The sequence below is a fragment of the Ambystoma mexicanum genome, chromosome 1q (genome assembly GCF_040938575.1).
Source record: "Ambystoma mexicanum isolate Mex_15411 chromosome 1q, UKY_AmexF1_1, whole genome shotgun sequence".
NCBI lineage: Eukaryota > Metazoa > Chordata > Amphibia > Caudata > Ambystomatidae > Ambystoma > Ambystoma mexicanum.
The window spans coordinates 905,637,035-905,653,633 of record NC_090922.1 but is presented as its reverse complement, the minus strand read 5'-3'; the positions used below and the strand labels follow the sequence as shown (position 1 = coordinate 905,653,633).

At 47.8% G+C, this 16,599-nt stretch overlaps 1 protein-coding gene across 4 annotated transcripts in view; it reads left to right on the top strand.

Moving 5' to 3' along the window:
• FRRS1 (ferric chelate reductase 1) overlaps window positions 1-16,599 on the top strand; it is a 730,440-nt gene that overhangs the window by 580,020 nt on the left and 133,821 nt on the right. For all 4 annotated transcript variants that reach the window (XM_069641539.1, XM_069641540.1, XM_069641538.1 and 1 more), the window contains exon 13: window positions 14,655-14,713. In XM_069641539.1, coding sequence (XP_069497640.1) covers window positions 14,655-14,713 — 59 coding nt within the window. The remainder of the gene's footprint in view (window positions 1-14,654; window positions 14,714-16,599) is intronic.

Below are 16,599 nucleotides of genomic sequence, written 5' to 3'. Positions count from 1 at the left end.
TATTCCGACGGTGGGGCAGTCCCCCGATCGATCTGTTCGCAACGGTGACGAACAAAGTGCTGGAGGTTTGCCAGCAGGTTTCTCCAGCCGGGGAGCAAGGGCGATGCATTCTCCTTCCCCTGGGACGGCCTGTTCCTGTATGCGTTCCCACCGTTGCCGTTGCTTCTGCGACTTATCAGTGAACTCAGGCAGTCCCGATGCAGGATGATCCTCCTCGCACCGGCATGGCCGAGGCAGATATTGTTCCCGGACCTTCTGGACATGTCAGCGCCCCCCACCCCCAGTCAAACTGTCGACGGACACGGATCTTCTTGCCAGGGAAGGAGGCGCCATCCTACATCATGACCCGGGATCACTGAACCTGCAGGCCTGGCTCCTGCAGCACTAGAGTACGGAGGCTACGACATCCCGGTGGACTGCAAGGAAGTCCTTGCAAAGGCCAGGGCATCCTCGACTCTTAAGTGCTATGGACATAAGTGGAAGAGGTTCTCTGTCTGGTGCCGTGCACAGAAGATCAACCCCCTACGGCTCACGTCCCCTCCAGTGCTGCCGTACTTGCTGTCGCTGGCCAAGCCGGGGCTGGCACATGCCTCCATCAAAATCCATCTGGCGGCTATCTCCCGCTACACCAGAACTCCGGGGCGGTTGTCCCTGTGGTCGCATCGCCTGGTGAAGGAGTTCATGAAAGGACTGTTCCGCTCGTTCCCGCCAGTGAAGGCTCCGGCCCCACGAGCACCAGTTCTTTGGTCCTCTGGTTCATTTATTGAACTTCAAAGTATCTAAGCTATCCATCAGCTGACTTTGTTTTTTTATATATTTTTACTCTACAGGTGCAATGAGACTGACTTTGATCTATGCAATGATTCATTAAGAACCTGGTTTTTTCGTTATAACTACCCTCTCCTGACGATTGTTCGTTATTTATGTTTTTAGAACAGAAACATGTCGAGACAGTTCTCTGGATTAAAAACAGAGACATGAAAAAATATTATGAATTATTAATCCAAATGGATTGTGGTACATTACTAATTTTTCTTATATGTACCTTGTGTTTTCTTCGGAACTTGTTTTAGCTAGCATTTTTGTGCCCGTTATGTATTCCTTGTTTTATATTGGATGTGAAGTTTTTGTATTGTGGACCTGTGAATTCAATAATTTGTTTTAACTTTGAAGATTTATTATTAAAAAAGATGCTTAAGTTTTTATAAGTGTATGGTCCTTACCCTCTTTGGAAGAGGTTTAGACTGTAGCCCCTGTTACTTTAGCTTTGTCTCTCACTAGATATAGATCTTGATCCACCGGATATAGACAGAGTAGACTACCAACTAGTTTGAATTATTGGTCTACCAGGATTCCTCCTTTGATAATAAAGCTCAATGTGGTGCTGACCAGGCTCATGGGTCCACCATTCGAGCCCCTGCACTCGGCACCTATCGTGGAAGACGGCCTTTCTTGTGGCCATCACCGCCACACAACGAGTGGGAGAGATCCAGGCCCTCTCCTCTAAGCCTCCATATCTGAAATTCCAAAAAGGCGAGAGTTGTGCCGAGGACGCACCCCTCCTTCATGCCCAAGGTGCATCAGACTTCCATGTCAACGAGCCCTTGGTGTGACCTGTTTTCTTCCCGCCGCCTTCGTCGCCGGCTGAGAGGACTTTGCACTCGCTGGTTGTGGCTAGAGCGCTGAAGTTCTACGTGGACTGCATGAAGAGTTTTCGGAAGACATCACAGCTGTTTGTGCACTTTGGACCTGTGAACCAAGGGAAGGCCCTCTCAAAGGCTTCCATTTCCAGATGGCTCTCCGGCTGCATCATGCACTGTCACCGGTTCACAAACCGACCTTTGCCTTGCCGTCCGAGAGCCATTTCAACCAGAGCGATCTGCTACTGCGGCGTTCCTGTCTGGTGGCCCCCTGCTGGACATCTGCAGGGCTGCTACGTGGAGGTCGATGCACAGCTTTACGAGATTCCACTGCGATGACCGGGATTCCAGGGAGGAGTCCAGCAGTGCTGCACAACCTGTTCGCTTCAAGGTGAGCCTGGTGAGGAGTTGAGAGATGCTTAATGTTGAGCCTTGCCACCTCCCGTGGTTGTGCATGTGTGTATTGCTATGTATTCTTGTATTCATGAGCAGGTGAATAATAAAACTCATAATACTTCTGGTTGTTTTTATTTGAAACCATTTGTATGCTATAGGTTCTTTGTACCTTCCTACAGCCCTCTCTCCCTCCTAAGATGAGCCTGGCTGCTCTGTCTACACTACCAAATAAATAAATGTAAAAAAAAAAAATTAAAAAAAAAAGTGGAGTGTTGTACTGTCTGTTGTATGGTTTCCTAAAGGCCTTAGTTGAACATCAGAAAAAATGTCATGACACACGCATACCGGGGTTCTGCTTTCATAGAAACTCACTGGTTGCTTAGTTGCGAGTTCCCGCAGCACAGATCTCTCGGCCTTCTGTTCTCTGCCTCTAAGCTCCACCTCCTGCACCTCAAGCACTCCTGGGTCTGCTTCCATCCCCAGGAGAACAAGCACGTCAAACACCAGAAAAAGGGGCCGTTTCCCTGTACGGGTCCTCTTTCAGTGTTCATTCGGTTCCACAGAGCCCCAGCTCTCGGTTTTCTCTCCCCTGAACCATTGGCGTGCTCCATACGTACAGATCCTTGCTGCTTCTCTTGGCCTCTCTGCTGCTGCTTCATCATCACCGCCACTGCTCCTCTCTTTGACATCATTTGATTGGGCTTTTTATACACCTGCAATGCTTTAAGAGGCTGCAGGTGCAAAGGTACAATTAGCCCTGCCTGATGATCATTAAGGTGACATGCCTGACCTCTACTACTCTCAGCAGGCCTCTTCATCATCCCAGTACTAGAGAGGTAAAATCACATAGTATTCATTACTCCCGGTTGCCTCTTCTTCGTTGCAGTACTGTTAGTAGTTATTTATGAGGATGTCCGGGAAGTTGACTTATAATAACCCAGGAAGGTGTGGGAAGGATTGGGTTGGTCATTAGTCAGAATAGGGAGATAGCATGTCTCTCCCAAGGGCTTCCCACTCCCAGTCCATTAACACCCTCCACCCAGGTGATTCTCCCTCGCTTGTCCACCCCCAGGGTCAGAATCCAAGAGCAATGGCCTTTCCCTGGCCACCTGCGCAAAGGACCCATGGGGAATAGGAGTGAGAATACCCTTAGATTTCTCACACAGAGCACAATGGAAACATATAGAGGACCTCGTTGGCGGCGTCCATGAGCCTTTTAAGTCTGAAATACTAAAAATATTGACTGAGGGCAAACGGACAGCAAACCCCATTATCAAGAATACGCATGATGATCCCAGAGACTGCTGGTAAGATGGTGGAAGAGGGGTACACTAATAAAGAGGCATGCATGGCTATGAAATTCAGTTTTAGACCAGAGATTCATGTCACACTTCTGAACATGCCAGTAGAGGATAATGTCTTGTTTGGTAAGCAGGTCGATGATGTTCTACAAACCTCAAAGAAAGCTCACAAACCTCTTAACCCTGGGGTAAATTACAAATAAACCCTTTCAACAAAGGGGCTCGCATTCCAACCACCATAGTTTTCGTAGTTGAGGCTACATAATGTCCTCAGCCCAACCGGGCTGTACCTCAGGAGCAGGTTGCAGCTCATGGTATACTAACCAGGGACAATTGGCAACATCTCAACCATCCTTTCCAAGACAGTTCAGAAGCGGGCGTAGCAGAGGTAGAGGCCAAGCCACTAGAGGTTCGGCTCCTCCTACCAATGACTCCCTGCTTCATGTACCCTCCCACATCAACCCAATAGGGGGTCGCATTGCACTATTTACCCATGTATGGGAGGGGGATCACGCCAGACAAGTGGGTGTTGTCAACTGTAATAAAGATATTCCATGGAATTTAAAGAACTACTGCCCGATATTCCATCCAGAGTCAGAACTGTATCCTTACAACACCAATGTACTGCAAATCGCTCTACCATGCATTCGGCACGCCTGCCTATTGCAGTCCAGGCTCATCAAATTTGCCTTGCTTTAATCTTAACTTCTATCCTCTTATGGTACATGCTGCTCAAGTTAGAGTTTACTACTGCTGCTTTACGTGTATACCTTTCTGTTACTCTACCCGACTGACTGTCAAAGCCCATCTACATTCATGACCCTTGCCACATTACTGTTCTCTGCTGCAGTATCAGCTATGTCCTTTATACATACTGAGCTTTCCCTAGTATGCATTTCTTTGCACCTAATATGGCTTTGTATGTACTCTGATGTAGTTCCCTGTAAAATGAGGTGAACTTTCCAAGTATGTATTTTTGCACCTGATATGTCCTTTATAAGTAATTTGTAGTTTCCTGTAACAAGAGGCGAGCTTCCCGCAGTATATTTTTATGCACTTTTCCAGGCATTATGACGGCCTGTTCTGTAACCATGCAACTGTACGCTGTTAGCCCTTCATGTAATGTAGCCATATGCTTAAGCTAAAGCACCTAGATGCCTCTGGGCCTTGTGCGCTATATAAGTATCAAAATAAATATATTCTACATGCCAAGGTAAAAGCACTTCTTCAGAAGGGAGCCATAGAGCTCGTTCCACCATTGGAGATAAACAAAGGTGTATATTCTGTGTACTTCCTTTTTCCAAAGCAAGACAAAACAGAATGCCAAGTACCTCGATCAGAGGCCATCAAAGGTGCATGATAAACCTCAAAAGTTCAGAATGACAACATTACAGGAAGTCATCCCTTTGCTCAAAAAGGGAGATTAATGGCAACACTGGATATGAAAGATGCATACTTTAATATGTCAATGCTGGCAGCACATCGAAAATACTGAATGTTCAAAGTAGGCCTAGCACACTACCAATTCAAGGTACTTCACTTCGGAATCACGCCAGCCCCCGGGTATTCCCATAAGTACTAGCAGTAGTTGCAGCACACCTGCACAGAGAAAGTATCCCATAGTGCCCTTACATAGACATCTGGCTAGTAACTGTGAGACATTACAGATATGTCCGCAAAATAAGCGGAATTGTTGCTCCACTCACTGCAGTCCTTAAAGGAGGACATAAGACACCTCTTGATCTGACATGGCAATGCCAGAGGCAATGGGACATAAAAGGAGAAATACAGCGAGCCTGGGGGACAGAGTGGATCACAATAAGCGATCCCCGTCACACTGTGCAATAGAGGTCCCCTGAGTGTCTGAGGAGTTGGCTAAACTTAGAGAGACTACTGAAACACTACAGTTGAATTGTGAGGAACTAGAAAATAGAGCCAGGAGAGACACCCTACGCATTCGATTTCTGAAGGAAGGGTCGGAGGGGACAACATTGAATACTGCATCAAGCAACTGTTTCAAGAAATACTGAGTGGCCCCATGGAGATCACAAGATCGACACAGTGCACTGAGTAGGTTCCCCCAGAGCGGATAAGTACCAACCCCCACGCAACATTGTAGCCAAATTGCATGATTTTAAAATGAGGCGCGACTGTGGGGGTTGCACGGGAAAGGCATCAGATTGCATTTCAAGATGGCAAGATCCAGATCTAACAGGATTTGATGCAGGCCACCTTAATGAAACATAGGCAAATTAAACCGCTCATGTAAGAATTCCTGAAATGAGGTGTCTGGTACAAATGGACGTACCACTCGGCTTACAATTTGTTTGGAAGGCATGATCCACAGTCTTTAACCCCTCTGCAGGTGCATCATTGCTGATTTTGCGTGCGTCCCAGACGGAACAAGACAGCTCTGAAAAGCCACAAAGGGTCCTGGGGAGGCACTGCGGGAGCCAAGAAATCAGGCAAAGTCCATGGGTGAGAACAGGCTGTCAGGTGGCGGCAGGACATAACAGATTCAGGGTTGGAGTGGATGTCCTGCCCTCCACCTACCCTTGGGAGAGTCAAAAGGTGCTGTGAGGTGTGGTGGCCGGTGGGAAGAACAGGCGTAGGATGGGGAAAGAGGCCCACACGGAGTGGACGGGCAAGAAGCAGAAATGGTGTGAAGTGAGCATGTGGCAAATCAAGAGCCTCTCAAGACACAGAGGGAGGCCCACTGGAACAACCTCTTGGTCAGTGTGTGGGAAGGTGCCCTGCGGTGGGACTACTGGATATCTCAGCAGGGAGAGAGGGGTGACAGCTGGCAGGGGCGGGACCCACCTGTATGAAATCCCTAACCTGGGGGCTCAAATAGGCACTGGGTGACATTCTGAACTACATCTCTTGAAGAGAAGTTGGGAGTCCTGGCGGGATCAGCCTAATTGGATACCCTGGTCCTAGTGGCGTGGGGCTGTGTAGTGGAGTGGTGTCCTTCATTGGGGTACACTGGGGCACATCTTGCCGGGAGCCAGGTGGAGTGCTAGAAGGCAGTGGGGTGCAGTACCCCTACGATAGTGGGAGCTCCAGAGGGGAGAGGTGGGCCCTCTGATCCTGTACTGTGGAAGGAGGGTGAGATTCCTAAGGGCAAAGGGACACAGTCCTTGGGGTCAAGGTGACTGACGCTGGCTACAATGGTGAAAGGCCAGCAAAAGATGGACAATTATACAGACCCCAAAAGTAGGCAGCAGAAGCATGAGGTGGGCCAGGTGACGCAGGGCACTGCTACTGGCGGATCTGGGGGTGGTGGGGTCGATGATGCTGGAAGCCCTGATCGAGGCCATTCAAGCCAGTAAGACCTCCCTTGAGGGGAGTATTAAAGAGGTAGGGTTGGATATGTTCTTGTGAGGGCAGATTTACGGAGTGTGTGCGAAAGGGTCATCGGAGCGGAGAGTGAGCATTGCGGAAAACGACCTGCTACATCTCTAGAACCAGGCAGCTGGCCTGGTGGGGCTGCTAGGACATTGGAAACAAGAGCATAAGATGCAGAAGGTCGATCTAGGCGCTGTTATATCCGTTTGGTACGGTTCCCGAGAGATGGGAATGGCCCAGTGCAGAGCTGTTTGTGGACACTTTAGGAGTGGAAGGACTTTCTATATTTTTTCTTGCAGGCACACAAGGTGCCAAGCAGGGCCCGGCCACCTGGGGGGCCGCAGAGAGTAATAGGGGCCAAGATTTTGAATTTTAGGGCCAGGGGTGCTATCCTGCAGGGGTTTCGAAAGGTTGGTTACTACAAGGTGGGAAATACAAAGCTGCACATCTTTCAGACTTCACATTGGAGGTACGACGACAGCGGAGAACCTATGATGCATTGAGACAGTGCGCCTTCAAGAAATTATTAATTATATGATGGTCTTTCCGGCCAAACTGAAGGTCATAGAGGATGGCAAATCCTGGTTCTTTGCATCACTGCAGGAAGTGTGGAATTGGTTGGACACAGAGCCGGGCTCACAGGGTGGGGGGGGGCTTGAAAGGGGCATTGCAGTCTGGGCACTGAGTCTTTGGGGGTGAGCTGAAGTTAAGGTTGATGGTTGGTGGCTCTCACCGGGACTCGGATAATAGTTGAAGGTCCTGGGTTTGTGGAAGTGAGAGATTATTCCTATGAAGGACCGCACAGGGGCAACAGGGGTGGGTACCGCTGGACTACCGGTCATTCACCCACAGGAGAGGGGAGAAGCATGGAGAGAATAGCTGGGGGGGTCAAGAGTTATGGGGGTAGACATGGTCTAGCTTGGGAGGATTCAAGGGAGGTGGGAGTGTGGGGTGTTTGGGATGGGGAGGTTAACGGTTGTAAAATGGGTTGGCAATGGTTTCAAGAGGGGGGGAGGGGTTGAGGAGAGCTGAGAGGGAATGGGCTTGGGGAGCTCGGTGGGCAGTTCGAAGGTGTGGTTTTGGGGGGCGGTGGTTGAGCAGACAGTTTGGGCATGCTTGCTCAGTAGGCTGAGGTTTTGCAGGGGGGGGGTTGATGGTGCAGATTGAGATGGTTTCTTCGGTACAATGTGAGTGCCGGGTAGAGGCGTGGCACCCTAGGTGGCGCTGATCGCTGAACATGGTGTGTGGGGTGATTATCTGAAGATTGGCCCTTGGAACGTCTGGGGTATGGGTAAACAATTGAAATGGCATTGAGTTGGTGGTGGGGGGGGGGTTCCTGAGGCGGCATGGGATCCAGCTGTCCCTGTTACAAGAGACCCACATGATGTGGAAGGATTTGGATTCACTGAAGAGATGGGGCGGGGGAGGCGGTAGTGGGGGACGTACTATTTGACGTATGCTAGAGGGGTCCTGATTGGGTGATGTCGGGGGTACCTGTCCAAGTGGCCACAGGCTTTGACCGATGAAGTTTGGACGGCAGTGCTCCTGGGCACATTGGAGGGGAGGGATCTCTGCATGGTCAATTCTTAAACACCCAATGTAGATAAGGAATACTTCCCATCGGTATTGTCTGGTGGGGGGGCATCAGTAAGTGCTGTTTATATTGGGAGGGGATTTCAATTGTCTCCTGAACTCGGAATTGGACAGTACAGGGAAGGCAGGTTTACTGAAACAGCAGGTGGCATTGTCGCTGCAGTGGATAGTTGGGGACCTGGATTTGGTTGAATTGTGGCGAGAGTGGGGCTACACTTATTTTTTGGGAGTACACAGGTCCTTTTCACGCAGTGCTTATATATTGGTGGGGGCGAAGCATTATCCCACGCTTGTGGACACAGAATACTTGGATAGTCTTCTTGGATCCCTCGCCCTTAGTAACACTTTTGGAGGGATTACAGCGAAGATCACCGGCAAGGTTGTGGTGCCTGTCGTCTACGGCACTGGAAGTCTGGGTGCTTGGGGAGACCTTGCTGGAGGAAATAATGCAGTTTTTCGATAATAATGAGGGATCGTTGAAGACAGTGGGGATCCTGTGGGAGCCCTTAAATGCTACGATCAGGGCGGTCTGTATATCCAAAAGAACTGGAGTTAGGAGGACACTGCAGGAGAAACTGCAAAGAATAGAGGTTGTGGTTTCGGGCCTAGAAAGGACATGCTGGAGGGACGGCGGGCAGGGGAAGAACTGGCGGAGGCCTTGGTCTCCCATCATGAGGCACAAGACTCATCACAGTTTGATGGGAGCAGGCGGGATGTGCAGATTCATGGTGAAGGGTACAAGGCTTGACGACTATTGGCCTGGCTGATCTGTCTGGAGCAACCTCGGCATACCATAACGCAGATTAGGTGGGATTAAGGGGACCTAGTCAGCGCTCAGGAGGGTATGAATGAGATATATACTAGCGAGGGCATGCATGCACTCCACCAAAGACGCAGATGAGTTGCTAGACCTGATTCAACTGCCGGTCCTGACCATGGACCATACAGAGGGGCTGGAGGGTCCTGTTGAGAAATCTGATATAGGCGGGTCCTCCATTCCATGCGGAAGGGTGTATCCCCTGTCAGTGATGGCTTCCAGGTTGAGTTTTATTGCAAGTATGCTGATCTCTTGTTCTCCTGGCTTAACAAAGTCAATGATGAGGCCTTTGAGTCAGGGGTGCTCCATGTTACGACGAGGGGAGCAGTGATAACTGTCTCTGGACTGTGCATCCTACCGACCAATCTCATTAAATGTTGATGCAAAGATTCTTGGTAGGATCCTGGCTACCAGACTGTCTGAGGTGGCTCTGGTATTGGTACAACCTGACCAGTGCTGATTAATAAGGGGACGAAATACTAAGATGAATTTATGCTGCTTGCTTAATGTAATGGACTAGATTAAATATTCTGAGGAGGAAATGGCATTGGCTTCCTTTGATGCAATGAAGGCCTTTGACTCTCTGGAGTGGGAATGGATCTTTAGGATGTTGAGAGCCTTTGGGTTTGGGGGCGCTATTTGTTGGTGCCTGCGGCTCTTATACAATAGGCAATGGCGAGAGTGAAGACGAATGATTGGGTGTCATCGTAGTGGATGCCAGGTAGAGGGAAGCGACATGGGTGCCAGGTCTCCCCGATATTTTCAACGGTGTTGGAACCGCTTGTGTGTTATCTCAGGAAGGAGATGGGTGAGGTAGGGATATTAGTGGGGGGGTGGTGAGACACACCATCTTTTTGTATGCGGATGACCTGTTGTATGTGGGGAATCCGTTGGACAACTTGCCAATGTTATTAGAGGTATTGGGTAACTTTTGCAGACTATCCGGATTCCGTATAAATAAAGAAAAGTAATTGTTCCCGCTGAGTGGCCTTCGTAGCTGAGATCTTGCTATCCTCCCGGATTGGGGATCAGATGGTAGGGGAATCATGTAGATATTTGGGTATCCAAATGTTTCACAATATTGAGGATACTTTTGTGTATAACACGGGCAGCGCGTTGTCAGGAATAGGAGATTGGGTCCAATTTTGAAAAAAGTTACCCATATCTTTGATCGGGAGGATAGCACTGTGTAAAATGGTCATATTCACAAGGATCCTTTATTACTTTACTAATATCCCTCATGGCCTTAAGAAGTTATTTTTTAAGATGTTCGACGAGCAGGTTAGCAAATTGTTGTGGAATACGAGGAAGAGGAGGGTTTCGCTGGCAACTTTACATCAGGCCCTAATCTACCGAACTATGAGTGGTACTTGATGGCGTCAAAGTTGCAGGCTGCACTTGTGTGGGCAGACACGAGGGGGGAATTGTTAGGTCTGCTGGGAGCCCTCCCAGCTCATCGGAGGGAAATAGATCTGTTGTGGGGCCCGGTCGAAGGGAAAGGGGCCACTAATAGTTTTCGGATGGTACAGGAAACTTGTAAGAAGCTTCTAGGGAAACTACGAGTGACACGGCTGTATAGTGCTGTTTTGCCGTGGAGTGTGAATCTGGGACTCTGGTCGGCAATCGGGCAAATAGGGTGTTACGGAGAATTCTCAAAAATGTGCTAATTCCCTTAACCGTAACCATGTTTTTCAAGATGACGCCTGAGCCTCCTTTGTTTAAACGGGTCCCGGTCTTCTTTTTTCGCCATTTCTTTTTGGAAAGGTCCTTCTAGAGTTTGTCTCTGCGCGCCAAAACAGGTTTGGTCCATTTGTTCCTACGCCTTTGGCGGGCTTCAGGACTGAAGACTGCCTGTGGTGCCAGAGTGTGTGCGGTGGGAAGGAAGTGAGGGAGGTGCCCGAATCGGCCTGTGCTTAGTCTCCTAGGAGACCCAAATGCACTCTGGCATGATTGGCTGGCTGACTGTCCGGCAAGGACAGCCACCCTGCTGGGTGAGTGGCAGCTAGGCTAGAATGAATGGGAGAAAACTGTTTAAAAGGCGATTCTCTTGGCTCGGAAAGCAGAGTCGACCACTGGAACGAAAGAACCAAAGACAAGCTGGAAGAGGACGGCTGCTGCACTCCTGGACCATTGATTTGCCTGGTAAAGCCCTGCTGCAGGACCAAATCGCCAAGTTCATCTCGACAGAGAAACCCTTCAAGGTCGACTTCTCCATTTGAGTTGGTGGGACCAATCCAGTCGTAAGCCACCTGGACACCATTCTCGGAGCTGGTTGTATTTTTCTCAGAGTGCTGCAGGAAACCGAATAGCCAGGGAGAAGGACACCAGTTTGTGTGCTTGACTACAGCCACCCAAATTGAAGATTTGCCTTTGCCAGCTTTTTGACCAGTCCCAGTGCAGTGCAGGAGTCCCCCGACGTCCTCCCTCTTGCCCCCCCGACTGAGGCTCAGGAACAGCGAGATCTGCAGGAACTTCCAGGAACAGATGTCCTCAGCTGCATCTTTTTCTTCATTGTAAGGTACTGTGAAAACCCGACCAAGAGAACTTGCTGCTCACTGCGAAAGTGCTTGAAACTATTTTGTAACTTGCAGCCGTAGTCCGCTTGTGACCCAACATATGAATCTTTCTTTTTTACGAACTACTTCTGAGAACTTTGGCGAAGACTTTTCCGTTTAACTTCCAGAACCGTTTATCCTATACAAGACTTTAGCCCATTGACTTTGGCCTAACCTATTGCATTGAATCAACTCCTCCTGGGAACTCAAACTATTTGCACTGTTTTAGTGTAACTGTAATATTTGTTTTATTAACTTATGCCTTTTTGCTCCTACTTCAAATGCTCTGAATGCCATTTTGCTCCTTCAAAGTAGTTTAAATGCCTCAGAACCGGATATTGTGAAGTACTGAAGTATATTTTTGTGTGATATATATTGCCTCATTCTAGTGAATGTTCTATAACTGGCTGTGAAATAAATTAATAGGTGTTTTTATCAAGAAACCTTGAGTATAAGGGTCTATTTGAATACTTGTAATTATAGACCTCTGTGCAACATTCTTACAGCTCACATTCCCCTCGTGAGATGAGCCTGGCTGCTCAGCAACGCTACCACAAAACAGTGTAGTACAGACTTGTTCCAAAGGTTGGTTTTGCTTACACCTGTAGTCCTTGTTATGTGTAGTCGCCCCAAAGGGTACTGCATACAAACTTTGCCTAACATAGGGTTCTTGGATCTTGGGGACATGGTGTCGGTCAGTGGGGGATTTGTTTGAGGGCAGGAGGCTAAGGGTTGATTGAAGAATTGAGGGTTTGATGTGTGATTTTGAAGGGGGCAGTTCTTTCCTTACAGGACAGTGACTAGGCGACTGGCCACCTTGTGGAAAGGTATCCCTGAGCCCGCTGATGCAGGTGCTACTTACACAGGCAGTTGGGGTGGGTGCTAGAATCTCTCCAATCTACCAGGAAATACGGGGGTTGGTGTTCCCCTCGAAGGAGCTGGATAGCTAAATGTGTTTCAGCCCTGTTGGAAGGAATTGCTGGTCGACATGTTTGATGCACTCTACTGTTAATTTGTATGAGAATGTTGGTGACCGTTGATACTAGTGTGGCTTCTATGCACATTAACAGCCTGAATAAACAAATGGTTAAAGAAAAAACAATTCAGTGCAGTCTCTAGGTTTAAAATACACAACTCTAAATGAGAGATTATTGCCATGAATATTCCCTCACACACAAAAGCAGAACTGGAGCACCAATTCTAATTTGCATGGGAGAAGGGATCCACAGGCTACCTGGGGATCAGGGTAATGGCTAACCCAGACTATCTTTGAGGTTTGGGAGGATGTTGATAGTCAAAATGAACATTTTACCCAGATTGCTCTATTACAGGCAGTCCCTATCCCCAGCCCCGACCACACAATCAAACACTGGGAAGCCACGCTGGTCAAATTCATATGAGCAGGTGGAGCACCTAGGGTCAATAGTCAAGGCTGGCCTGGTGTTCCCTGGACTCTTGAGCTACTACCGGGCAGCTCGGATATCCACCCTGGTGGACTGGGTGCAGGAATCCTCAGAGAATATATGGACGTTCATGAACAGGCAGTGGCAGAGTTTCACCCATGGACGGCCAAAAATAGGGGAGCCCAGGCTCTATACTGTAGCTCGATCATGAGCTTCCATGGAAAAATAGGATAGAGTAACCCGACTCTGGGGGTCAACCTCATTACCCTCGTCCTTCATGCCTTTCATTCACAGTGCCGACTTCACACTGGACAGAAAGGATATGGGATATGCCAGCTTAGTCTCTAAAGGAATTAGAACGGGGGGTGGGTGGCGACATGTTTTGAACTGGTGAGATAGTCGTTCGATCAGTATAAAACGGAAAGGGGTTTAGTGGAGAACGACAGATTCATATATATGCGAATGCAACATTGGGTTCTGAATCCGAGCAACAAGCCAGCCATGAAGAGGCATCACACACCATGCTATTCCAGCTCCTCCTGGGCTCCAAAGGCTTAATAACTAATCTGTACAGCTGTCTCAACACACTCACTACATCAGAGCACCGCACATACCGACGGGAGTCGGAGAAAGACTTGGCCCACACAGTCGAAGCAGGGGGAATGGGAAGATGTATACAAAAAAGCACACTCCTACTTTTGCTCCCACCTACCCGAAAACCTAAATGAAGATTCCGACAAGGTGGTACCAGACGCCCGCATGGCTACATATTGCGAACACCAACATCACAGATAGATGCTGGAGAGGCTGCAGGCAAAGAGGGATGCTACTCCACATATTGTGGGGTTGTCTGCTTATTCAAACCTTCTGGCTGGAACTTAGATCAAGTATGTAGTAGGCCTGGACATTCCCATGACCCCCATCCTGTGTATCCTGGTATCACATGCACATGATATAGCAGTGGGGTCATCAGTGAAAACTAAACTCATAGCCCACTTCCTCCTTGAAGCCAAATTAGTTATACTGGAGACACAGAGACAAAAATGACCCCCATCCATGAACTTGTGGATAGACAGTGTGGCACATACTAGCCATGGAAAAGCTCACAGCGACTATTCGTGACACCACAGAATCTTTCACAAGGATAGGTCACCCCTTTCTGGAATGCATGCAGAAGGACTTTGGAGGACTTTTATGCCCCATTAGATTGAGAGCGTAAGCTTAACTGGAACTGACGTAATTATAAACCATTGCTACTGTAATCAACATTTTCCACATCCCTTGATTGCCAGTTGTGAATGACGGCCTTGGGGAAGTTGAGGAGGGGAGTGGGAGAGGGTGGTTGCAAGGGGGTAGGGTGGGGTGCAGTGGAGGGTGAGGGGGGTTGGGGTGGAGGAGGTGAGAAGGGGAGAATGGGAGAATCTGACATGGCAATGTGTTGGGCCCCGACAAGAGAGTGTCTGAATTACTTGTGTTTGAAAAATGTCAATGACATTTCTGTTACAAAGAAAAGTAACTTGATAAGTTTTTCAATGTTTGATTTTGACTGCATTACTAGCATTATAATCCTGTTCTTCATGTGGCATTGTTCTCTGTTGTAGAAGACCGCTGTTTAATTGGGCTCATTGGAGTACAGGAACTACAGCCAGAATACTTGCTGGTATGTGAAACTCCTTTGTGTATACTATACTGTGTTTAACATACTTTTCTCAACATATTTTCTAATGTATTCTGTGCATCCTATTCAAATCGCCATCCACACACATAATGCATATGATATAAAATATAGCCTTCAATATGAATTGCTTTATGAATGCTTTTTATATAATGTGCAGCTTGGGCTTAAGCATATTTTCCAGTGTTGGAAGGCTCCTAAATTAACAGGGATGCCACGATTAGCACATTTTGAAATGCATAATCATAAAGGTGCATCATCTTTTGCCTTCCTTTCACTCTTCGTACACTAACAGAGCATCTGCCCACTCTGAAAAATCACCCCCTCCCCCCAAATTAAGCGTGGCTTTTATTTTTTTAAACTCAAGAACCTTTGGCATTAATAAAACATGCACTCGAATGCATATTGGCTATCCTTCCTGGTCATTTAGAAAGTTATACTTCTTAAGCAAATATATAAATTATCTATGAAGAGGGAATCATTGGAAGGGTTAGTAACTGGTTCACTGCTAGTCCTTTCCAGGTCTACAAATAACATCTGTGACTTTGCCTTCAATGTGCAGACTTGTTGTGCAACACTGTAGCAAATAGGTCATGTGCAGCTTCACTTAATCCCAGTTGTTTATTTTGTTTACTTACCATAGCAGGCCCCAAGATTTATTGGCCAGGCCTTTTTGAATGTATTGTGTTCCTCCACGGATTCCTCATCCTAGATATGTTATTCCTTCAGCAGCCTATTTCAAATTTTGACAGTGACAGCACTGTTCGACTCCGACGGCTAGGTTTCTCTGCACTCTTTGCCGTATCCGGACATGATGGCGGCTTCAGCGTAAATAGCACACAACAAGCCCCGTAACCTTGTTTCTTTTTTCCTACAAGCTCGGCATGCTTCTTGGAAGCTTCCTTTCGACTCCTAAGAAATTTCTCTGACTCTTTTGAGAAATGCTATCTTTCGACATTTTGTCGACTCTGAAACCTTTTGCTTTTAAAAGGCTTTTAGATTGCGACACAAAAAATGTCAGTGACTGACCCTCATAAGGCTTGTCCGTGGTGCCTCGGTACTGATCACGCCATCGCAGATTGTGAGTCATGCCACAATGGTGGTGACGGGTTGAAGGAGAGGACATCTAAGTTGGCTCTCGAGCGTTCGACATTAGTTGCCCAGCACAACCCTTCAAAGTGAAGGTCTGATGAGGGAAAGTACTCCATAGTCGAACATCCGAGAAAGCGGAAGAGGTTAAAATAAATCTTAACGGTTCCCTCTGTGGAGCGAATCACGACATTAGTCTTTGTCAAAAAAGAGGAGGATGAGGAAGATACTGATCGTACTCCTTACGTGACAAACTGGTACATTTTCCCTCAAAAGTCACCACATAAGAAAAGTGGGAAACATTCAGACAATAAATGTTGGAGGTCTTCGAGAAAGTATGTCCCCTGCTTCCTCAGGAGGCAATAGAATGAAGACGGTAGAGGCCACCTCGCCTGACAAAGTCGTCAGAGTCTGAGTCCGATCCCTCCTGCACAGCCAAAAGCCCAAGTGCGATTGGACATAGACAATTGTTGGAGAGCTCTTGTCTCTGCCAACTGTAAGGGTGTTGAAGAAGGAAGCTGACACAAAGGTGGCATGGTGGTGGTTATAAACTTTTTTATTTGTACATAAAAAAGGTCCTCACTATCCCAATCTTCTAAGAGGAGTTTCCTTGCCTCAGAATGCCCTTCAAATGAAACTCCTTTGTTCTGCGTCACAACCTACTTCTATCCCACACACAACTACTAAAGGATAACTAACAGGGATGGCTCCCTTCTCCTGCTGCTCGTATAGCGTCCAAAAGAATGTTCTTTTGCAATAAAAATTCAGGAGGATGACTCACT